Here is a 24,271-nt window from a genome sequence, read left to right on the forward strand (position 1 = left end):
GTATACTGCCTTCTTGAATGTGAACCTATAATTTATCTTAACCTATTTTAAAAATAGATTAAAATATAAATATTTATATGAAATAAATAAATATATATACATATATCTCACGTATTTCTTATAGAACTTTCTAACTATATTTATTGTTAAAATGTGAATGGAATAAAAATGTTATATACACAATATAAATCAGATGTTAGTATGTGTATTTGATACACTAAATTTTAAGAAACGCGATAAAAAGCAAACAAACGTACATACATAAAAGAAAAAAAATTGTTTAATATAATTAATAAGATTATATTTACTAACAAATAAAGTATTCTATCCCGTTTGGAAATAAAAATATTTATGATGAACAAAGAATGTCCAAGTTGTAGACAAATAATAAATACATCACGTACAAGACTTGTGAAAGATAATTGCGGGCACATTAAATGTCGTATGTGTTTAATATATGAAGAACAAGGTTGCAAAATTTGTATAAATGAGCATTGTATACAAAATATCGGAAATTATGGTAGGAAATTTATAACATTTCATATTAATAATATAACAATTATAGTAAGTTTATTAATTAGTTTATATTTTGCTTTAGATTGCTCTCCTTCAGAGAAAAAAATATTAAATAATGCTTCTACTTCTGATAAAGGTAATATATGTAATGACGTATTACCCTTGGAATTAGTTATTAATAAAAATTCCAAACTCAAAGCAAATAATATTGAATTAATTTCTGTCGATTATATAAATAACTATGAATTATATCCTGAAGATGTATTTAATAAAACAAAAGAGGTACATAAATCTTCTACAACAGAGATTAAAAACAATGTTGTGTCAAACAAACTATATATTTCAAACATAGAATCGAATAATATACTTCTAAATGTGTATCCACATTTAAGTAATAATGTTGTAGTAAAATCACCTAGCAATAAAACATCAGAAATTTTCAATGGGGTAAGTCCTCTATAATCTATATATCATATTTAATAGTAGTCATATTTTATATATATACTAAAAAATTCTACAGGAAGTTAAAACAGAATATTCAAAAAAAGAGAAGTTAAAAAGTAAATCAATAAAATGTCATGATCGTAATCATATTACTGTGATACCAGGGACACCAGAAAAGTATAAATGCAATATATGTAGTAAAATTTTTCGAAACAAGAAAGGAAAATGTTATCATGATGCTTGTATAACTGGCGTTAAACCTTATCAATGTTCTTTTTGTGATAGAAGTTTCATTAAAAGGTCTCATTTTGAATATCATGAAAGAATTCACAGAGGATACAAACCATATAAATGTAATCTTTGTGACAAAGCATTTCCTCAGCAAAATAAGCTTAATAGGCATATGTATTCACATGGTATTCAGTTTTTATAATACAATAAAAGCATCTTGTTTACATTATTTAGATTTACTAAAATATCAATAATTTAATTTTAGGGGAAAAACAATTTACATGTCCTAAATGTGATAAAAGGTATTCTAAACAAGATGATTTAAAAAATCACTTAGATGCACATAATGGAACATCCACATATTCTTGTAAAGCATGTGAAAAAACTTTCAGGATGTTAACCAATTTAAAACGTCATCTAAAAACACATTCTAGTAAGTAATTATACAAAGAAAAAAACATTGAGCAACTATTAAGTTATCTTAAATTTATGAGCTTTGTTTTATTAATAGATGAAAGACCATATGTATGTGATCAATGCAATAAAAGCTTCAAAGATAAATCATTGTTAATTCGTCATAAAAAGATACATGGAAAAGATAGACCATTCTCATGTGCACACTGTAGTAGAGTATTTTTATCTAAAAGTGAATTAAGACGTCATTTGACAGTTCATTCAGGTATGTCATACTAAACAAAATATGGTATATCATATTACAATGATGTATGAAATTTATTTTAGATGAGAAGCCATTTTCTTGCAAATTCTGTGAAACTGTGTTTAGAAGGAAAGATAATCTACACAGACATATTAGACATCATCATCCAGAAAGTCCATCATTTAGTAATAATAAGATACAGAGTACAATTCTTGAAACCGAAATAAAATTAACAAAAGCCAAACAGTTGAATTCTAAACAAAAACAAACGACAAAAAAGACACAAAAAATTGCTTCCAATTTATTACCAAAAACTCCAACTAAAGTATCAGTGGTTTGCATAAGTTCATGTGACCAAATTAGTTCTAGATTAGATTCAATGGGTAACATCACACCTGTTATAAGAACTACCAATGAAGTGAGTAATGCAGTTTCTGTTATTAATGGACCAATTAATATTAAAAAACTAGATGATAAGTCTGATACCAAAAAAAAGACATTTACGTATACAGAACCAATACCTCTTGCTGAAGCAGTGGTAATAAATAAACGTATTGAGGAAAAGTTATACCCACAAAATGCGTCAAGTCATAATTATTTTCTTAGAAATTGTTTGAATTGTACAGACAAACCATATCCTGCCTTTATAAATCAAATTTCTCGCACAAATTCTAACCAGTAGTATTTTACTCACAGAAAATACTACACTAAAATTTTATTCAAAAGTCAGATATATACAAACAGGTTTTATACACAATATAAAACAACAAATTTATAAGGGTAAAGACATCAAATAGAAAATTTAAGATAATAGCAAATAATTTAAGAAAGTGTATATAAGTAATATTAAAAGGAATAATTAAAAGTAAATAAATTTTGCAAATATTGAAACATTTTATAGCAATTTATATATGTACATTATTATATACAATATATAAATATTATACACGTGTAGTAATATAAAGGGTGTGGACGAAAGTTATGTATGAGCTGGCATGAGGTGATTTTAGATAATATATAATATTTCACTGCCTGAAAATCTTAAAAAGAAAACAAAAGAATAAAACTAAGAGATAATAGAATCCGTCAATTTTATTTAACCACTGTAATCCTTAGAATGTAAGGAATATAGTAATAAAAATAATTATTATATAATATAATTATAGTTTAATTTCGTACACAGTAAATTTTGAAAAATGTCAGTTTCTCGTTGTAACCGCCATTTGTACGTAGTTTGATCTAATGACGGTAGACATTTCCGGCGCTGCATGTATAAACACATGCTGCATGTATTATTTTATTATATTTTACAAGAAAAGACGTATTTTTAACCAAGAATGTATATAATTTATACGCACAAATATATAATTACATAATATAATCATATAACATAAAATAATCAATTTACCAATACATCATTTTTATTTTTTATGTAAGACAATGTATAATACGTCAAAAATGATTTATAATTTCTTTTAACATAAGTAATTAATACATATTAAGGAATATGTCAATTAATTCATACAATTTTTTTAGATAATATTTAATCCTAATACTCTGAAAAATTCTTACTGAAACAGTAAATTAATAAATAATGCAAGGTTTGCGCATGTCTGTAATATTTTGTATGGCAGTTTGCGCATTTGGGGTTCACACAAGCATTTGGAAGGAGTAATAATCGATCGACCGACGTGCGTGATCTCCATTTCTCACACCAAGTTTACTGAGGTTCTTTGTGTATTCTGTAGTGAAGAGGGATATTTGACCATTGAAAATTATCGAAAATGGTTAAAATGGAACATGATGTAAGTAAATGCTTATAAATTAATTTTTGTCTTGGAAAAAATAGTTTATCATTTGTAAAAGTGATATGTATAGAGATAAGAATTTGTACGTAGACTTAATTAGTTTTTCATTTTGCCGTCCTTATACATACCTATAATGTATAATGCGTGATACTGTTACTTATTATTAAGTTTTTGTAAAATCTTTATTGTTTGTTTTATATGTATAATTTATTATATTCTTTGTAGACTTTATGACTTGTTGAAGGTCTTTTATGATTTCTTATAATAAATTAACTACCAGAGTAATTTTAATATAAAAATTAATTAAATATTGCAAATAGTATTATGAAGATGCTAGAATATTTATTACTTTGTTGTTTTGATATAAAGAATACGTAAAGAGGTATTTCTGTCGTTCTTTTGTAGCATGGCGTTCACTGACGACGCTACGCCATTTAAGATTTACTGAACTCAGTTTTACGAAATATATCCTATTATATTATTTTTCAATAAAATTGTTCCAACGTTTAAAATTGATTAATAAGGCATCTATTATTGGTTTCTTGCATTACTGTAAATTATTTATTTTATAATTTGTATATTATTTGTAATGTATTATTATTAAGTTATTTATTACATTTATATAACGTAAATTAATAGAATCCGTTAAAAGCGATGATAGTAACATATACAATATTTTACAAGAAAAGGATTGTAGTTTGTAATACAAAAGATTAGAATGTTAGTAAAGCTTAACCTTTTAATAATTGATATTTAGTAAGTCATATATACATATGTAATAATTAAATATTATATGAATGTTGAAATCTATTTCTTTATTGCGATATTTTTAATAAAGACAATAATAATTATAATACTTATAACATTTTATTTTTTTAGTTCTACTGATATTTTTTATTTCAGGATGGAAAAAATGAACCTGAACATGTTAGGAAATTATTTATTGGTGGATTGGATTATAGAACTACAGATGATTCTTTAAAGAAACACTTTGAAAAATGGGGAGAGATTGTAGACGTAGTTGTAATGAAAGATCCAAAAACAAAACGATCTAGAGGATTTGGATTTATTACTTATTCTCGTGCACATATGGTAGATGATGCTCAAAATGCAAGGTTGTATTTCATAAAATTACAGCAATTTAATATAATCCATATATTTATATTTTAAGTATTAAAACTAGTAATATGTTAATATTAAATTGCTTGGAATAACAAAAGTAAAATGCATAATAATATATACATTTATATTTTTCTTTTTTGTTATTTCAAATTGCAGACCACATAAAGTTGATGGACGTGTAGTTGAACCTAAAAGAGCTGTTCCTAGACAAGAAATTGGTAGACCTGAAGCTGGAGCAACAGTAAAGAAATTATTTGTCGGTGGTTTAAAAGATGACCATGAAGAAGAAGATCTTAGACAATATTTCCAAAGTTATGGTAGCATAAATTCAATTAGCATTGTAACAGATAAGGAAACTGGCAAAAAACGTGGTTTTGGTTTTGTTGAATTTGATGATTATGATCCTGTAGACAAAATTTGTTTGCAACGCAATCATCAAATACGCGGCAAGCATGTAGACGTTAAAAAGGTAAAAATTATATTAATGTTATCTATTTAGACTTAAAGAAGCATTGTAAATTCTCAGATTTTATTATACATTTATGATTATAGGCTTTAAGTAAGGCAGAGATGGCTTCTGCATCAGGAGGTGGTGGTGGTGGTGGTGGAGGTGGTAGCAGAGGAGGACAGAATGTAGGAAGAGGACCTCGTGGTGGCAATCAGGGTGGCGGTAATTGGGGAGGTCGAGGAAGTGGAGGTGGTGGAGATTGGAATAATGGTGGTAATCAAGGCGGTTATAGTGGAGGTAATCAAGGAGGTTGGGGTGGTAACGGCCCTTGGGAGAATCAGAATCAAGGTAAAGGTTCGCAGAAAGATATACTTTTCCCATTTTACTAAGTATTACATTAATATATTGTTTAATAATATATTATAGTACATTAAGTTTGTACAAAATACTAATAAACGTTATTTTTAAGGAGGTGGCTGGGGAGGTCAAGGAGGCCAAGGTGGATATAATAGTGGCGGAAATTGGAGCAACGATAACTTTGGCGGAGGTTACCAGCAAGGCTATGGCGGTGGTCCAGTACGGAATAATTTCAACTCTGGAGGAAGACCTGCACCCTATGGTATTAATATGGGTCCTAGTGGCCGACAGTCTGGAGACTCGAGATGGCTACCACCCTTCGGTGGACAAGGTTGCTTCTGCCCTTCTCAAAAGCCAACGCGTCTGTTACGTGCCTTGAGCAACTACTCGTAGATTTGCATTTATTAGTTGTGATAACATATTTTAATTATATTATAGTATATGTGATATACTATTGTTGATAACCGTAACAAGTTGCACAAGGAGCGTTCAGCTTATAATTAGTACAATTTTATAATATTTTATTACTAATTAAGTATTCACAGACGAAGTGTAATATATCGATTCCAGTTAAACTTCGTAAGTAGAGAATTAAAAAATATTTTACAAATATTCGATTATCCGTGCAATTAGTACAGAAATTTATTATCTAGCAGGTTACTTTAACAACATTAAAATTTAAACTTTTATATAAAATAGAATATTATATCACATCATTTGAAAGTAGGATCATAGAATATGAGTTTAGATAGAATTTTTTCATTTTCTTGATATTATTGAATTTATTGATAGTAATGAGTACTTGGTGCAACCATGATTGTGTATTTCTTAAGATTTGTCATTACTATTACCATTACTATTACTAGAGTTATCTTGCCTCAAACGGTAATATAACCGCACCATGTATCAGTACATGGAATGTGTTAATTGTTAAGTATTTTATGAATTATTGAAAGTTTACATTAATAGATGAATATTTATTACATATTTTTTGTTTTCTACCTACATACAGAGTATTATTGAAGTTGATATGCAACACTCGTGTGATTCTCTTGTAAAGTTCACATATCATTGCGATATTAATAGATATTCAATAATTAATTACATAGCGTGGTAAGATTAATCCTAATTACAGTTAATGTTAATAATAACATTCAACAAGTGAATCTAATGTTATTTGGAAAACACCACAATCAAAGAAATTGAATAAGTATATTTTTGATATAAGTTAGATTAAGACATAAGGCGCGATGTTGCAGTGAGAAGGAGCGCCTTTGTCCATTTCCTTTATTCTGTTCGAATTGAGTTTGCTCATAATATGCTAAATTATTATTTTATAAAGGTATCTTATCGTAGAAATAATTGTTTTTATAAATATCAAATATTACATTATCATTTCTATGTAGTTTCTTTTTTTTTATTTAAATAAGTATAAATATTAGATTGTAAAATGCTTATTACGTTTAATATCGTTTAATCACATTCTGTATGTACAATAATAATTTAATCTAATTTTGTTAAAAACGCTTCATCTCTCACTATTGTTAGGATAGTAAGATTTGTATAATTATTATATTGTTATCAAATAAGTGGTATCTTATAGTATCTTATGTAATTTTAAACAGTTTTACTAATCTTTTACAATTTATTTTTCAGGTCCGATGGGTGGTGGAAATTCTGGAGGTGGTGGTGGTGGATACGGTAATCAAGGAGGCTATGGCGGTAGTTCTCTTGGTGGTGGAAACATGGGGGGAGGAGGTGGTGGTGGTGGAAGAAGATACTAAAATACACGTTATCCATGGTTACTTCCCTCACTTGGTAAGCAAAATTTTACTATAATTATATCTCTTTTCTCTAGGATATATTAAAATGACTATGTTTAACTTATATTTAAATAACATTACCATTTTGAAATCAGAAGTATTAAATAAACATAATTTGAAGTAATATGATAGATATATTACATGAAACTTATTTTTATAAATAAGTATTTTGCGGGATTTAATTTACTTTTTTAATAGATGCATTGAGTAATTTTAAATAGAGCTTCATTGAACTGTAAAAACAATTATGTTTTATGTAATTATATAAATACTTCAAGTACAATCAGGAATCGTTACTTACAAAATAGAGTGATTAGTTATAATTAAATGAAAGAATAAATAGGTATTAAAGAGTATTTGTATCAGTAGTTCTCTGATGCAATGGCTTTTATTTTATTACAAAGTACACACGAGCGCGCGCGTGCTCACAAATACAAGAAAATTAAATTTTTATATATGTTTGATGCGGTTATAAAAATAGAATTATATTTTTTATTGAAATGCACTTGGGTTTTTAATATACAAATTTTGAAGTACAAGTATTTGTACTTGTTGCAATATTATCAAATAAATAGAAAATTCTTTTATTTTGTAGAAATTAAAAACAAAGATAGTTTCTATATGCATATTATATATAGAATATTTCTATATATATTAGTGAAGTATTTTCTGGTTAACAGAACAGGTAATGGTAGTAGAATAGAATTGTTAGCCAAATTTGATTTATTTAAATGTTATATTCAATAAAAATATTCATATATTTTGTTTTAACATTTTGTTGTTTGTTAGCTTATTTATAAATATTAAATTATATAGTTCTAATTCTAAAAATATAGGGATCATATGAATATAAATTATATAGGCAGTTATATGGATTTATTTTTAATTGACATTTATTACATGTAAGAAATTGTGCACTGCAAAAATTACATTAGAAAAATTTAAAAAAATGTATATATATGAGATGAGACGTATAGTATCAGATAAATGTTTTTGGACAAACTGTTATTATATAAATATATATATTATGGTTTGTATGAAATAAATTATTGAAGAATGCATGCGCTATATGAGGTAATAATGTTTAACTAAGATATGAAATTTTGTTTTCATATACATTTCAATTAATGCAATATACTTTCTAAACTTAAATGCATTGGCAAAAGTATTCATTTAAACTTTAATTTAAAGTTATTTTAAGAAAATTAAGAAATATTTATTTAGAATTAGTGCACAATGATTTTTTGGTTTAGGTTTCACTTATTTTACTTTAATAGGTAAAATAGAATGTATGAGATATCAAGAAATACTATTGAGAAATATTTGAGAAACACATTTTAAATATATTTTAGTTATACATAATTTGTTATGTGGAATTAATATCTTCAGTAGCATTGATTTATTATATAATTACATCAGTTTGTTATTTATTTAACAATTTTAAATAATTTGCTAGATCAATTTTATTTAGAGAAATATACTATGCATTGACAAATGATAACAAATTAGCACTTCATTAATTAATACATGCTTACATTGATATACTTATATCTTTTCTGCAAAAGTGGTTGTAATTATGTGTTTGAAGACAATTTTCTTATGTTAAATGATTCTAATTATTAGTTATGATTGTATTTACTGTTAATAGAAATTTCATATTTTATCTGTATTGATAAAATTTCTATTGAAATGATGTGTTGCTTAATACTGTATGTTAGTCATATAACAAGAAATGTTGTAAGGAAATATTCTTAAAATGATAGTAAATAATAGTAAATAATTATATGACATTTGATTTTTAGCTCAAAATTTATAGATTCTTACAGTTTGAGTATTTTCAATCATCTGAACTAATAGATTTATGACTTTTGAACCTCAGGTGAACCTACTACTTGTCTTCTAGTCGCCAGTACTTCTGTACTGTTTAGTATTGGAGCAGGCAGGGCTATAAGGCTAGAGACAAGACCAGGCAGGACAATCAGGATACAGGACAGAGAAGCGTCATCTTAATAGATCACAGTGAGGGAGGCTTTTACTTGTATTTCTTTTGGTATCTAGCACCTATTGCATATATCTTACATATTCAACTATTTATGTGAAAACATTGCATCACAATTTTCTAGATTGTGCCTGAACTCATTGTGTGGCACATATAATATCCAAAAAGAAACAAACAATTATTAACGTGTAATTATGTTCATTGTTAGAGAAAAAGATACGGATTAATTTGATTATTCAGTTACTATGGCTAGGGATACATCCGTGCCATCCAAATAATAAATTTGTAACATTTTGTTATATTTACTGTAACACTAAAAAATGATCATAGATCTAGGATTTTATATTAGACATTGGAGAGCACGATTGTTTCTCTAATTTAATGGAATATATCAATATAGCAGTGCATGTAAGAATCTAGGTTTGGTATCGTGATGACTTATTTCATTATACGCAAGGTGGTTCTTATATAGATTAAACATCTCAGGACAAAACGAAAGATGCATGAAAGAAAATGTTAATATGAAATGAAACTAATGAATTTGATAAAGAACTGGGTATATTACGAATATCAGTCAGCATTTTCGTAGGTTACCTAGACTAATTAATTATTTAAGTTGTAATGTTTTAAGAGCTAGTTAATAAAAATGACCAGAACCTTCTACGTTACTTTTTAATTTATGAAATATAATGTCCATAGTATAGGATAAGTCAAAAGTACAAGATATGTATCACTGAAAGGAATAGGAGAAAACATAGCTAGATAAGGGTACATTTCGTTATTATATACAAATATTAATGAGAACTTTCAAACATTATATATAGAAAGCATTCTTGTATTTTCTGTCAACTGTGTAGTCAGTGGAAGCACAACTAAGGGCTTTATATTTATATGTATTCACAGTATTAAACAATTTGTACATATAAACAATCTGTGACTAATTTTGTGTAATTTTCATAATGTATAACAAACATGGATTTATGGATGAAGGGATACGTTCGATCTCATATTTTATATATGGTCTTCTATTATAAATTGTAATTGTATGCTAAAAATATGAGCAATTTTATGAAGAAAAAATTCTCATAAATATTCTTATGTGCTAATAAAGCATCAAAAGTCGCGAAAAATGTACGAAATATTTTTCATGAAAGTTTAAATTGTTTTATAATTAGTTACCGTGATATGTATGTTCATTAAGGTTATGTTTCTAGATTATATTCCAAATATAGCAATAAATTGAAGTGTGTATATTTTTAATAGATATGATTTAATTTGGAACTCTATCTCGTATCCCTTTTAATTAAATCCACTTTCGGAAGATACATCATTTAATCAGTGTGGTGCAAAATAGTAATAAATGTACAGTTGGAATATTATTTCATGTTTTAATTTTATTTATTCAAACTAATAGTTGAAAGTAAAGAAATATGAAGAATGGATATCTTTATTTTATTATTATAGGGAATCAAAAATGATAGTGAGGAACTATAAGCTTTCTTAAATGATTCATTGAATTCCATAAAACAATACAGACTGTATTGTAATCATCATCATAAATGCAACATACATTTTATATTTTGCAGTATTAAGAATATAAAATAAAACAATAATAATAATAATAATAACAATATACAACAGAATATAATATATTTTATAACCAAGTAGTATAAATTTTTGAATTAGTTTTATATTTTCATTTGCAATTTTCGATTGTATTTAAAAATAATAGTTAAAAGATATTAAAAATAAAAAGGACAGATATTTTGCTTATTGGATGAATCTACAGAAATAAATAAAATTTCGAATTCTCTTTCAGTAGTATATTATATCTCATACACAGTATTTATTCAGATATTGCACGGCACTGATTATAGAAAAATTTTTATATATTGCCAAGATAAATGAATTTTGATTTTGTTTATTTAACTAGTTTTGAGTTAATATATACATTCGTTTGGTCTAATCTACAGTTATCTTTTTCCAGATATTAAGTTTGTCATTGTTAGGTTTAGTAACATGGTGTTTTCTTTTTTTACTATTGTTATGTAATAGATTTGTGTCGTTAAACATGATTATTAGGTAGTAATGGAATAAGCAATTAAGTAGGTACGTAATACTTTTTGGGTATATTAAGCTTTCAGTACCTGAAAATATTCTTAGTTAGATCTATTATCTAGCAAGTATCTAGTATCGAATGTTAGAAGAGTGAAAATGAAAGAAGAGACTAAAAACGGGCAGGTAGCAGAGCAAAGGGATTCTGAACTACACAGCAAGGCTAGGCTTTGCTAGGCTTCTTGCTAGCTTCTGTTGTACAACTACAGGTAGGAATATTAGATTCATTTGTTTAGACAATAGGGGTTTTAAATGACAGATTGTGCATGATATTAATGTTTTTTAATATTTCTATTAGATTATGCTATTGATTTAATGATTATTTCTTTTTACAAAAACAAAGGAGTAAATAGTTAAATAAAAGTTATTATTCATATATTGTTATCAAGTTTTGTTTTATCGTATCGAACAATGTATTATGTTTTATATACATATGTATGTATTATGCTTTATCTATGTATATAACATATACATATAAAAAATGAAGCATATGTATCAGTAAAATTATAAATTTCTTTTTCAATATACTAAAACTCTATGGTGGGATGAAAATGGAAAAAATTTATATATGTGAAAATGAACATTATAAGTACTATAATAGATTACAATTAAGCATAACTAATTAAAATATGATTATATTTTTTCAAATGAAAAATTAGATTAGAATATGTTAATTTCTATTTATTTGTTTATTTATTAAAGGGCTAAACTCATCTAAAGGGCAAAGAAGTAATTATCTTGAAGATTGTTTCTATAAATTTATTATTACGCAGAAAAATAAACAGGTTTAACAGTTACATAAATTGTGTTGCAAAATATTGGGAAATGAAGTTAAGATTGCTGCATCATTGGTGAATAAGACATGTATTAGGCAATTCTGTTATAAAATTAGAGAATTTATTGCTGAATGATTATTAAAATATTTTTAATATCATCTTCAGACACACTGTTTCAAAAAGAACTCATTTGAACAAATTGTATAATCATCACTATCACTTACAGTTCAAATTTTAAAAAATCGTAAGAATATTTTCAAAACATTAACTTTTGAACCTTATCTGGATGTACATAGCCCTTTAAGTTATTTACTATATATGTTAAATAAAACTTAAGTAAAAAGACAAATTCCTATTTACGAAATTAATCTTTCTTGATATTTGAAAATTTTACTTATTATTTATGGCAATGAAACATTATTAATATAAAATATCAGAGATAAAAGAATCATAATATTCTATTATATCAATACGCGCTAAGAATGTATAAATGTTTAAATAGTAAAGATCTATTTTGGCTTAAATATGAATTATAAGCAAGAGATAGAAATTATTTTTGTTTTACTTCTTGTATATTAACTGCTATCTTTCGTTTTCATTAATTTCTGGTTTACCATTTGGGCTGGTACTCTCAGAGCGCTCCGTGTCACAGCTACCGTTGTCACTCGTCATAGGAGGTAAGTTGAAATCGACTGCTTTTTTAATTTTACAATTATACTATTATAATATTTAACACTTTCAAAATTACCATAATCATACAACGTACATTATATTAAGGGTTCAAAAGATCAGAGAAACAAATATAAATTTTTTATATATAAATTAATAGTTACCTAATATATTTAAAAAACATGTGTGATTTAAAAAATCATATAACAAATTTATGCTGTTCTATGTAGTATAATTGAGTTATATACAGTATGTGGATATATCATAGTCTTGGTGCCTAAACCTAATTTATTAAATAAATTTGAAATTAATTTTATCATTATTGAATGTAACAGGCTTATCCCTTGAGAAGTTCATGTAATATAATATAACTAGTCTTTTAGAAAGGAAATAAATCATGGACCAATAAGGAGTAAGTTTTATGAAACTATATGCTTTTATAAAAAAATAAGTGTCCAATTTAAAAAATTAGCAAATATGACAAATTGGAACAAGTAAGTCATAGCTTTTTAAGATATATTTTTTTGTTATTTATATCTTAAAGATTATTTATTGCAGAGAGTAAACTAAATGTACAAGAATATTACAGAATATTAAGGCATTGATATTTAAATGGATAATAAAATTCAAAATAAAATAAAAATATGCAAAAGGTAAAATCTTTATTATAAAATCTTATTCTTTATATTTTTTTATCATAATTCTGAAACAAAAAATAAATAGTTAAGTATTACAAGTTAGTGGTTTTCTTATGAAACATCCATTTTACACAAACTAATGTTTTGTACAAGTAAAATAATATAAAATAATCAATTTTCAACTTTTAGAGTGGAATAAAATAACAAGGGATGAAAGAAAATTAACTAGATCCTAAAGATGAGTAATAAACTTTTATAGTTTGATTACTTGTTGGTTTATTAAGCATGTTTATTAATATTGTAAGAAAGATATTAAATAACGTAATTATTAAATTATTATGTATTATAAAGAACTAATTATTTACATTAATTTTCAGCAATGTAATTTGGGAAAATTTTCTAATGTAATAAACCTTTTTTCAGTATGTGATTGTTCTTCATGCATACCCTTCTACCTTTCTGTCATGTTTCTCTTGGAATATGTTATATCTTTCTGCGTTTGATCTTGAAATAATGAGAAAATATTATAATGTTTGTATTACTGTTATTTATTGTTACAAATTACAGTTACATGTTAAGTGACCATTTAATAATACGTAGCAATATGCTATATGTCGCCAGTATATGTATAAAAAGATAGTATTTTAATGCGCAATTCAACGCATTTAAAGATTATTTGAATTAATATATTGTTATCTGTTAAATCGCTTGTATTATACACATTTTATTACTATTATATTAATTTATATCTGAATTGTTAAAATTCTTTAACAATACTAGGATTTTCTATTTTCGCAAATTTTTTTAGTATATTTGCTACTAATCTTTTTACAGTGGATTGCAATTGTTTTAAATTTAAAATATTAAGTTTAATATCGGATTTGCACAAAATAATGCATTAATTCTTACAATGGTTACAATTATTTAACGTAACTTGTTTATAAAACACAAATATAATAAGTTCTATTAAAGCTTAGTACATATTTGTTAATAGCTTGTAGTAGAAAATTTAGTTTTTCGAACTTCAAACAGAAAATAGTACATTTGATCTACTATCTGATATTTCACTTTCATTACATTGTGGTTTTGTAAAAGTTCCGGTAACAGGACTCGTCGAAGTACAGGAGTGACTGCTTGCAGATCCAAAAGTCTTTTTATAAAAACAGAATTCACAGAATCCACTTCTACCATAAATTGGCAAATTTATCATTCCACTGGAAATTGCGAAGTTTCTGCAACACGTAATGTATTCAAAATAGTTATTTATCTATAGTATTATTATACGTAAAATCATTTGCGATTATGTTTCAATATTTAATATTTAACGTGATTAGAATAAGGTGAAAATAAAAAAACTTTGTTTAATACTTTGTTTATTAGTTATCTGGTTATAATAATATTAAAATATCAACTAAATTATTCCTAGAATCCTGTAACCCTTCCTACACAAATGAATGTAAAGTAGTTCATGCAACGGTTTTTAATAAACTTCAAACCTTATGTTACCCTATAAGACATAGCCCTATCTTTTATTTCGTATCACTTTTATATATTTCGATTTTACTTCAAAAGAAAAGATATAATATCTGCTTTTCTATCTAGGAAAAAATTCAACATTGCAGCTGTAATATGACACACACGATATACAGAAATCACTGAAAAATAATCATTCCAGAAACTGTACCTTTGCTTGGCCAAATAGTAAGTGCATAAATTCATGTAGGAAAACTGCTGCAATATTTTGTTATACTTTGTATATAACCTATATATCAGTTAATTAATTATTAACCTTAAATTTGAAAATATGCACAACAAATATTCAAATATATAAAAACTAATAATCAGTACTCAAGGAACATATTTTGTTACTTATATAATATTATCATATTTGTGTTAGTTCTACAAGCCTCAATGTGTTATTTATATCCCTCGAAATCGTAGTAATTTATGTGGGAAAGTCCATACGATCAAATTAGAGCAAAGCAAGTGATGCAGAAAATCCACTGATATCAAATATGTTCTTCATGTATATACATACATGTGCATACGGCACGAGTTAACGAAATATGTGTATCTATAATAGAATTAGACGTAATACGAAATAATACATACTAAGAGCTGCAATAATACATAGTAAAGAGCAGAGAATTATGGGGAAAGAAGATAGGGATCGATTGTACTTCAAAAGAAAACGAGATGATTTTCAATGCGATAAGTATCCCTTTACGTAGGATTATACTCCGTATCGTCGGCAATACATACTCGTATATCATCTCATTGTAACGCACTAATTGTAAGGATTAAAACTAAAATTAGAACAAAAAATTATCTTAAAACAACGTATACCCACCTCTGGAAAACAAAAAACCAGCAAAAAGTTGGCACAAACAATCCATACTAAAATTAGAAAAGCATCAAAAGTTTGTTCTTTTTTTGAAATGTTTATTTAAGGCTGATTCCGAGACGTCTTCTAAAGTCCTGGGTCACATGCAACAATGAAATGTAGAAAAATGCAACACTATTAGCATAATTTATCAAAGGAGAAAACCATTTTCGATGACTATAATAGGATTCTATTAAGGATTCTTACCACTGTCGTTAACGGAGTTTAAATACTTATGAACTGAAGCCAACGAAGAAAAAGTTATGTAAGAAAAGAAGCGTCTATAGTTTGCAGTCTATAACGAATTTTCCTTTTTTGTAACGAATCATTCCTCTATAGTAGAAGCGATGCTGCGTACCGTGCAACATGTATTTTTTAATCTTATGAATATTTATTTTTAGTAAAAGCTACTGTATACTTACTTTATAAGTTTCATTAGATGTTCAAGATTAAGCGAATTTTAGAATCGTTCGAGTCTGTAAGTGCAAAGGATATCTATGTTTCGCATCATAGTTATTATACAAAAGCTGCGAATATGTAATTAATTTTGCAGAGTTCGCGGTATCTATCAAATACATACATACAGTTACTCACAAAATTGAACGTGCAACACCAAATAATACTCATAATAGAAGATCTATGAGGCACCAAACTAATGAAGGCACATTGATTTTGATAGAAGAATCGGGTAATCGGTATCGATAACTAAATAAATATATTATAAATAAGAAAAAAAAAGAAAAATTTAGAAAAAATAAAATTCTGATCTATCTGTATAGTTTTTAAACATTGACACGTAATTTGTTTTTTATATTTCTAACGAACCTCTAGTTAAATATTTAACATGTAGTTCATGTAAGTAATTACCGATAATATTGATCAAGTTGCGCCTTCTCTATCCTTTTATCTTTTGCACGCCGATTTTGGAACCAAATTTTTATTTGCGTTTCTGTAAGATGTAAAGATGTAGCAAGCTCAAATCTTCGTCCTCTAGAAATATATTCTCCTCTACGATATTCAACTTCCAATCTCAATGTTTGTTCACCGCTGAAAGTGGTTCTTTGCCTTCGTGGTCGTCCCTCTTTCCTCCTTTTCCGAGCTACTGTTCAATGTAAACAAGAGATTTTTTTAAATGATATATTTTACTATACATTAAAATGCTTATTTACCGTATATTAATATTTCTTAATGTATAATGCAGCTTGTTATTCCCTATAGGAAAAATGTATTAACCTACTTATGTCAAAATCCTACTAATTTAGAAAATATTTTAATTTGTCCTGTAATTTTAACATTTTCACAGATTATTGTATTTTCATTTTGCGTGCTTCTTTTTTTTTGTTGTTTTTCATTTAACACGCTAGCGATTCTCGGCAGCCTCGCCGTGACAACGGCTTAAGGGGCAGGCGAGTAACACTGGGTTTGCAGAAATATAGCAAGGTATATTTCACATTGAAATGCGGCCAACTGCGTCCAGTAATCTCATCACAACATCGGTACGAGGTGGCGAAGCGGAATAAATCCATTCAAACGTGTGCGTATACCTGTATTGTGTTATATTGTACATGTTTGCTGTAATAACACTTATCAATGGAAAGCTTTAGGAAATGAATAAAATATTGAAATACATATTGCCGACAAATTATCGGTGTGTTTTAAGGATTTCAAGGAACGTGTAAAAACTGAAACAGATGATGCTTCCCGTTAATCTTGATTAAATTTATAATTATAATAACTTCTAGCATTCGATGTATACAATGTACTTTTATATGAATGCTAGTCAATAAGAGGCTGTGACTAGCTATGTAAATTTATTTAAAGTTTGGGAGAGTCGAATTGCAGTTTTAAATTTGATTTCTTTTTCACTTTCGTAGAGAACAAATAATTGAATAATTGAATACAAATGGCGATAAAAATAATTATAGAAGATGTATAAATAGAATTCGAAAGCAAAATTTCTTTAATTCTAGTATGTTGATTAACAGAAACGCGATTTGTCTTATATCATGTATAATGTAGATATATTATCTGTAAGATTTCGTAGCATATTTTAGTTATATTTTAAATGTTTTCCTACAGTAATCTATGCAATTAGTGGGAAATAAAATACAAGTAAAGAATAGATAGATAATAAATGGCGGAATAAATGAAGTATAATAGAGAGAATGTTTGTACAAAAATATAAAGAGGAGGGACAACAAAAGAATTGATATACATTTTATACTATTGTAGTTAATAAGTTTCATTTTAATTTGTCCAATTCCTAGGCCATCAGGCTGAAATAAATACAATACAAATACTTACAATAATCTGCAATGTGGTAACTTCAAAATATTTGTAAAAATGTAGTTGTAAATATTGAAATTCTATCGGATAGCATACCATAAGGGAATAATTCTTAAGCAATCATTATTCGATAGACAAATTGCGTAATACGCTATATTTGAAAAAATCGATAATTTCATTAAATAATTATATATAGCGAAAAGAAAATAGAATGATAGTAGAATGATATATTCAATTTTAATTCTTTTTAATAAATCAATCTACTGATCAAATTTATTTCTGCGATACAACGTATTAGAATATTGTTTATGTTAATTTCAATTATTAATCAAGAATTTTAATTCAACATTCCTTCGATTATTGTTTAAAATACATTTGATGTTGCACTACTTACGTCAATAATTTTTAATATTAACGAGAGGAGTAAAATAATACTTACAGAAAGCTGAGAATCCTTGCAAATGGTGTTCCGAAGTTGGGAAATATGGTAAATTATGAAAATGCGGCGGAAGCGCAGACGGATATGCAACTTGAGATAAAAATACAGGATTATTAGTAGGTCCGGATTGATGAAGTTCGTGAAACAATGGTAATCTTAAATTAAAGAAATTCGAGTTCTTATCCTTGTCATTCGTTAACGCGTTCGTTTCATTGCTATTCTGTTTCCCGCCTCGTTCCGTGGATCTTTCTTTTATACCCATTACCTACGCAGAAGATTATCGTATTAAATCCTAAATTGTCCTAATCCTTTATCTTATACTTGATAAAATATTATTTGTTAATAAATTTAACGTTTCTGTCTTTGCATAGTTGCATATCTATCAATATTTCGTTTAAAGACGTATTGGACGCAGCTTTTATCTCGAACTTTTACATAACAAAACAATTGTCAAATATACTTAGATCATTAGTCTATTTACTAAAATTATCGTGAATCTTATTGGGAACGACCAACACTAAGATAATACTCTAAAAATTAATCTATTAACTGTCAAGATTTCTCGAAATTTTAATATTATTTTATAGATTTTAATCGTTCTTCAATGAGGATTAAAATATGTTTCAAAAATATCAAAAATATATACTTTCTGTTTTGATCTAAGTATAATCCTCATTTGAAAATCATGTGAAATTTATACTTCAAGATCCTGACGCGACTTAACATCTTAAAAGGATTATACTTTTAAGAAGATTCAAATGAAAATTACAAAATTATAAGTAGTTAATGAGCTAATATTGGAGAAAAGAGTTTGAACGAAGAGAAGGAAGTAATTATAGATCGGACGCTTCTTTTAAACGAGAACCAGAAAAAGTATTGAAAACAATAACGAACAAAAGAGGTTTCTGCACGTAAGAAAAGTTATTTCTTACTTGTATAACTTCATCGTTCGAAGAATTGCACGAATTGTCCGCATCTAACGTGTTTCTGTTGTACAGAAGTATATTCGAAGTAAAGTCGAAGCTTGATTTTGGTTTAGGTGTTTCTTCGTGATCATTATCGGTATCATCGACCTTTTTCGCTTCGAGATGTCCATAAATTCGCGCGAAGAATTGTCTTGGAGATGATGGTCCTTCTGCCTTCGTCGACATTTAGTCAAATTCTATCGACGCGTTCAAGTTTCAAAATAAAAGTACAAAAGCTACAAACGGCTCGTCTTAAGCGCGATATATATCGTCGTCTTTATTTCCTGCGTCATTCTCAAATCTTTGATTTTATTCTTGTATGCCACTAACTCAATCGACGTTGAATTTTCCATTGCACGAAACTCATTCAATTCGTCGTAGATAGATCAAAATGAAAATGAAAATTTGCAAAGAATAGAAATTTGCATCCTCTTTGACCTCACTTTAAATCTTCCGATCCTAGGCGTAGCGAATAAGTTTGTAAAATTCACGTACGTGCACATCTATTTTTCACGATGTTCAGAGGACCAAAGTTACGTACAAGAAATATGCAAAATAAATATGTAACAACGTGTTAAAACTTAAAGAAAGTGCACGTTTGCGCGCACGCGCTAGTGCATATACATTCATGTACGTATACGAATAGCGTTCACATAACGAGTAAAATTGTTGGAACACTCTTGATAGGACACTTGTACGTAAAATACCTCGAGAAAGAGCACCGAATGATTCGGTGCGAGGTTGCACACGTATCTGAGTCGAAGTTTGCTTGCAACGTCCATTCTCTCGCTTCATGGTTAGTATGAAAATAGAGAGAAGGGATGTTCGGTGCTCGTACTCCCTACCCCATGGATGTTCCCCACTATGCGTGGTGTACCACCCCCATCCCTTCGGTTTCAGATAATTTCTCTGTCATCGTTGTAACGCCCCTTTGCGAAAAAGCACCTGCAGACGTTTGTGGCTAGTCGAAGAGAAACCGACTTTATTACATATTTCTAATTGCACCGTGAAACTCGAATATGTTGTCAATAAACGTGTAACCGAGCGATAAATAGTTTTAAATTAAGATCAGTAACGTAAACTTCGTTTCATATTGACGAATCTATTTATTAGAAACAAGATATTAACTGTATGACGATTAAACGAATTTATTTAATAGTTTTTGTGTTTTTTAACATTTTGTATCTCAGCCGAATACTTCAGTTTGATTTTAATTTGTGCTGTCATTTAATGTATGACGCGGATGAATTCTCCTTGGATTTCATGTTAATCTTGTTGAATAACGTAATTTCTAGTTGCCAATAGAGAGACTTATAAAAATGATGAACCATCAGCGAAGCGATTACTCGTTAAAGTTACTTTAGGGCATAATGTAAACTTAATATTATAAAATAACGATGTAAATTATTTCTGCTAAAACTGAATATTTTAACAGTTAATATTTTGTAAGTAAAATATACCGTACGTACATCGTGTATTTATAATCGTAGGAATTCGTATCGTATATTATACATATTCGTAATCGAACAAAAACGACGTACAGTGTTTTCTAATTTATTAGATATTCTATTTTCTGCCTTTTGTTATTTCTCTCTTTTTTTTTATAGTATCAGAATCTACCTATTGTACATCATTATACCACAATAAAATTTCGGTACGAAAGCTTTTCTATTAAATATGAATGATCTGTGAAGGGTATGAATATTAATCTCGCAGTATATCTGGTGCATTCACGGTCAACCGCACATTGAACAATCTACACTGGAATTCTTTCCTCATCCATCTGTCGAAGATTTCAACCCTCGGGAGAGACTTACGGCTTCTTATCACGTATCAATGCTTCATTTTTTGTTGGTATTCTTTCTGTAAATCACATATCATTGGTTTATTTCTTATTGTTGTTCCTCCTACGATATTAGATTTGGAAAAGTAATTTTTCATACGTTTGCCACTGAAATTACATCTCTTACGGCTATTATATTTATTGAAGTATTTATAATACCTCGACAAGACAAATTGTAGTATACTCTATCAATTTAAGTAACAATTTAATAAGAATGTTACATTTTTCGTAACGCTCGTATACAGCAGATTTGTTCAAATATTGTCAATGCTTTCATCTTAAATATAAATTCATGTGTCTTTAAAGTTTGATACTATTATTAATTTCTTTTATTCTTTTATTAACGATTCACGGCAATTCTACTATTACAATTCCGTTGGATGTTATTCTAAACATCATTCTCTTCGGAATAGAAAATTTTGGCTCAGCCGAAAAATAGCTTCAAAATGTCAAATTATTTGACAGAAAGGAAATGATTTAAAAAGAAGATGACCGTAAAGAACTAAAAATATTTTTAATTCTACATCTTCGAGATAGATGAACGATCGACATCGCAGCATTCTTTCCCCTTTTTACATTAAAATACAAATACAAATAAATACAGAAATATAAAAAATATATATATATATATATTATTAGAATATAGTACATAAACATAAAAGTGGAAATACATTTTGATTTCTATTATTTTTATTAAAACGTGTAATATTACGTTTCAGTTATAAATCTGTGAACGAACTAATATCGCAATAAAATTGTAATAAATACGTTTATTAATTTAAATAATTGTATGCTTGCCAAGCAAAATCGTTATATGTATTTGCAATAATCATAATGTTGACAATAGAAATCACGCGAAGGAAATTAGAGATAGCTCGATGTGAAGCTGGACATGCGCTTGCGCATCTTCAACGAATTCTCGTTGGTTCTTCTATAATTACATTGATTTCCATCTCGTCCCCGATTGGTTCGAAATCGGACTACCATTATATCACTCCACCGGCGAGTTGTTCTGATAGGTAATTCTCACGCACCTAAAACAATCCAGATTACCATCGCAACACAGACAAGGTCGTTATTCATTGTGGTTCCGGCTAACATTGTCTACTTAAAAACTCTTTCATCTTTGCCTCGCTTTCGAATTTTATTTGAAATGTGCCAGTATTCGACTGTATTTTGTTTTTCTTTTTGAGGACTCACTTCGTTTTAGAACTTCTTTGTCTTTTTTATTACAGTAGTAAACAAAGTAAGTTTATATATTTAATTATATAAAACGTGCTGTCTGCATATTCTCGTTTTCAAACCGATTTTCAGAGTTGAAAAGAAGCTTCCGACGAAAAGATTTCGTATTATTGGTTTTACTAATTTGTTCACGGACAATCACCCCTTTTTGACTATACTACTATTTTAATTCTACTATGGACATTAAATTTATCATTATATTTCCCGAGAAGATTTTCAATGTATCAAATCGTTTAAATCTTCCATGTCGCACCTCTTCAAGAAATCATCCAATAGATAAAAATACAGAATTTATAATTTCTGAACAATATACCAACAACTTATGGACAGAAATATCAAAACTAAGATTTAATTTAAAGTATAGCTGTTTGTATTACCATCGAACGTGTTTTCATTAATTTCCATTTGAAATTATGGACAACTTAACAATTCCTTACTAACATCTGTGATATTTTTATAATTTACCATTTCTTAACGACTAATTTATAAGTTGCACAGAGTAGACGCTTGAAACATCGAACCCAAATTTAGTACGTGAAAATATCTGCATTTTGTATGACTTCTTCCGTTCTTAGTAAATTCATCATGCAATGTGGTATAGCATACATATAAGATATGTATAATGTATCTAACTAATAAGAAGAGTTCTACTTAAAGAACTACATATAGAAGTTCCATATTCATCATTGCGTATCAATACGTCTGGCTTGTAACAGGAGTTACTACTTAGAGAAATATAGAGCATCGTTATCAGAATGCAGTATGTTTTATTGTTATATCTGTTATTCTATAATTCTAAATAATTATGGTTGGAGTCAGCTCTCTAATTTGATTCTCCATTCATTCTTCTATTCCATAACATTCTTCTTTCTGGAGATTCTTCTAGCATAGTGTTGTTCGTCTGCAATATCGTTTCATTATGCATAAAATAGTGACAGATCACCTTATTTAACATAGATAACGTATCACAGTATAAGTTTTTGGTACACGAATATAGCGAAAATAAATTTTATAAAATGTATCAAATGGAAGATATTATAAAAAAAATGTTATCATCATCCCTTGTGGGGATCGAACCCACGACCTTTGGATTAGAAGTCCAACGCGCTATCCTCTGCGCCAAAGGGACTTGGCTACGATAGGTTTCTATAACATCACACGTATAGAGAAAATTTTTATTATAAAATTAATCTATACTATTTTCTTTAATCTATTGTATTTTCAATTTGTAAACTATTTTTTAATATATAACTTCGCAAAATTGCATGACAAAGTAGGATTGAAGGAACAGTTAATTGTATCAATTAAACTACCTATAAAAAAGATTGCTGGGCATTAGGGGTATATTAGGTAATCTTCTAAATTGTCAATAATTAATAAATAAAACCTCAAACTCAATTTTTTTATTCTTCATTTTCATTTCCTTTTGACGTGCAGAAGCAATCATCAAATTTTTATCATCTGTTATGACGATCTTCCTGTATATACTCATACAGTAGATGTATATAT

At 27.7% G+C, this 24,271-nt stretch overlaps 3 protein-coding genes and 1 non-coding gene across 8 annotated transcripts; 2 read left to right on the plus strand and 2 right to left on the minus strand.

The window, feature by feature from the left end:
* The first annotated feature begins 351 nt into the window (after window positions 1–351).
* Window positions 352–2,931, plus strand: LOC139987208 (uncharacterized). Its single transcript, XM_072003204.1, has 6 exons — window positions 352–520; window positions 599–963; window positions 1,037–1,376; window positions 1,457–1,624; window positions 1,703–1,870; window positions 1,933–2,931. The coding sequence occupies exons 1-6, from the start codon at window positions 352–354 to the stop codon at window positions 2,529–2,531; spliced, it is 1,809 nt and encodes a 602-aa protein (XP_071859305.1). The 3' UTR covers window positions 2,532–2,931.
* Window positions 2,932–3,494: 563 nt separating this feature from the next.
* Hrb87f (Heterogeneous nuclear ribonucleoprotein at 87F) lies at window positions 3,495–14,029 on the plus strand. Of its 5 annotated transcripts, XR_011799808.1 has the most exons (8): window positions 3,496–3,654; window positions 4,561–4,772; window positions 4,936–5,248; window positions 5,332–5,581; window positions 5,697–5,915; window positions 7,241–7,402; window positions 12,933–12,974; window positions 13,525–14,029. XR_011799808.1 is itself a non-coding variant. In XM_072003209.1 (7 exons), exons 1-6 carry the CDS (start codon window positions 3,634–3,636, stop codon window positions 7,366–7,368), a joined length of 1,074 nt encoding a protein of 357 aa, XP_071859310.1. In that variant the 5' UTR covers window positions 3,495–3,633; the 3' UTR covers window positions 7,369–7,402; window positions 9,287–10,069. The 5 variants fall into 5 exon arrangements, 4 of the variants coding, with proteins under 4 accessions (XP_071859310.1, XP_071859308.1, XP_071859309.1 ...); XM_072003209.1 differs by lacking the exons at window positions 12,933–12,974; window positions 13,525–14,029 and adding an exon at window positions 9,287–10,069 and having other exon boundaries at window positions 3,495–3,654; window positions 5,697–5,846; XM_072003207.1 differs by lacking the exon at window positions 13,525–14,029 and having other exon boundaries at window positions 12,933–13,242.
* Window positions 14,030–14,128: 99 nt separating this feature from the next.
* Window positions 14,129–20,576, minus strand: LOC139987214 (homeobox protein rough). The gene is made up of 4 exons (XM_072003214.1): window positions 19,645–20,576; window positions 18,713–18,977; window positions 16,855–17,089; window positions 14,129–14,836 (listed from the first exon to the last, which is right to left on the minus strand). The coding sequence occupies exons 1-4, from the start codon at window positions 19,861–19,863 to the stop codon at window positions 14,629–14,631; spliced, it is 927 nt and encodes a 308-aa protein (XP_071859315.1). The 5' UTR covers window positions 19,864–20,576; the 3' UTR covers window positions 14,129–14,628.
* A 3,242-nt stretch (window positions 20,577–23,818) lies between these two features.
* On the minus strand, window positions 23,819–23,891 carry Trnar-ucu (transfer RNA arginine (anticodon UCU)). The gene has a single exon. It is a non-coding gene; the product is annotated as a tRNA-Arg (tRNA).
* Window positions 23,892–24,271: the final 380 nt, after the last annotated feature.

The sequence above is a fragment of the Bombus fervidus genome, chromosome 5 (genome assembly GCF_041682495.2).
Source record: "Bombus fervidus isolate BK054 chromosome 5, iyBomFerv1, whole genome shotgun sequence".
NCBI lineage: Eukaryota > Metazoa > Arthropoda > Insecta > Hymenoptera > Apidae > Bombus > Bombus fervidus.

Bases quoted from the DNA above. Each gene is read 5' to 3' on its own strand.
- Hrb87f (XM_072003207.1), top strand. From the start codon at position 3,634: ATGGTTAAAATGGAACATGAT. The intron at 4,773-4,935 runs GTTGTATTTCAT...TTCAAATTGCAG, and splicing joins GATGATGCTCAAAATGCAAG to ACCACATAAAGTTGATGGAC. The intron at 5,916-7,240 runs GTTGCTTCTGCC...TTTATTTTTCAG, and splicing joins ACCACCCTTCGGTGGACAAG to GTCCGATGGGTGGTGGAAAT.
- LOC139987214 (XM_072003214.1), bottom strand. From the start codon at position 19,863: ATGTCGACGAAGGCAGAAGGACCATCATCTCCAAGACAATTCTTCGCG. The intron at 17,090-18,712 runs GTAAGTATTATT...TACATTGAACAG, and splicing joins GCAAGGATTCTCAGCTTTCT to TAGCTCGGAAAAGGAGGAAA. The intron at 14,837-16,854 runs GTAATTACTTAC...TACGTGTTGCAG, and splicing joins CAACTTGATCAATATTATCG to AAACTTCGCAATTTCCAGTG.
- LOC139987208 (XM_072003204.1), top strand. From the start codon at position 352: ATGATGAACAAAGAATGTCCAAGTTGTAGACAAATAATAAATACATCA. The intron at 964-1,036 runs GTAAGTCCTCTA...AAAATTCTACAG, and splicing joins CATCAGAAATTTTCAATGGG to GAAGTTAAAACAGAATATTC. The intron at 1,377-1,456 runs GTATTCAGTTTT...ATTTAATTTTAG, and splicing joins TAGGCATATGTATTCACATG to GGGAAAAACAATTTACATGT.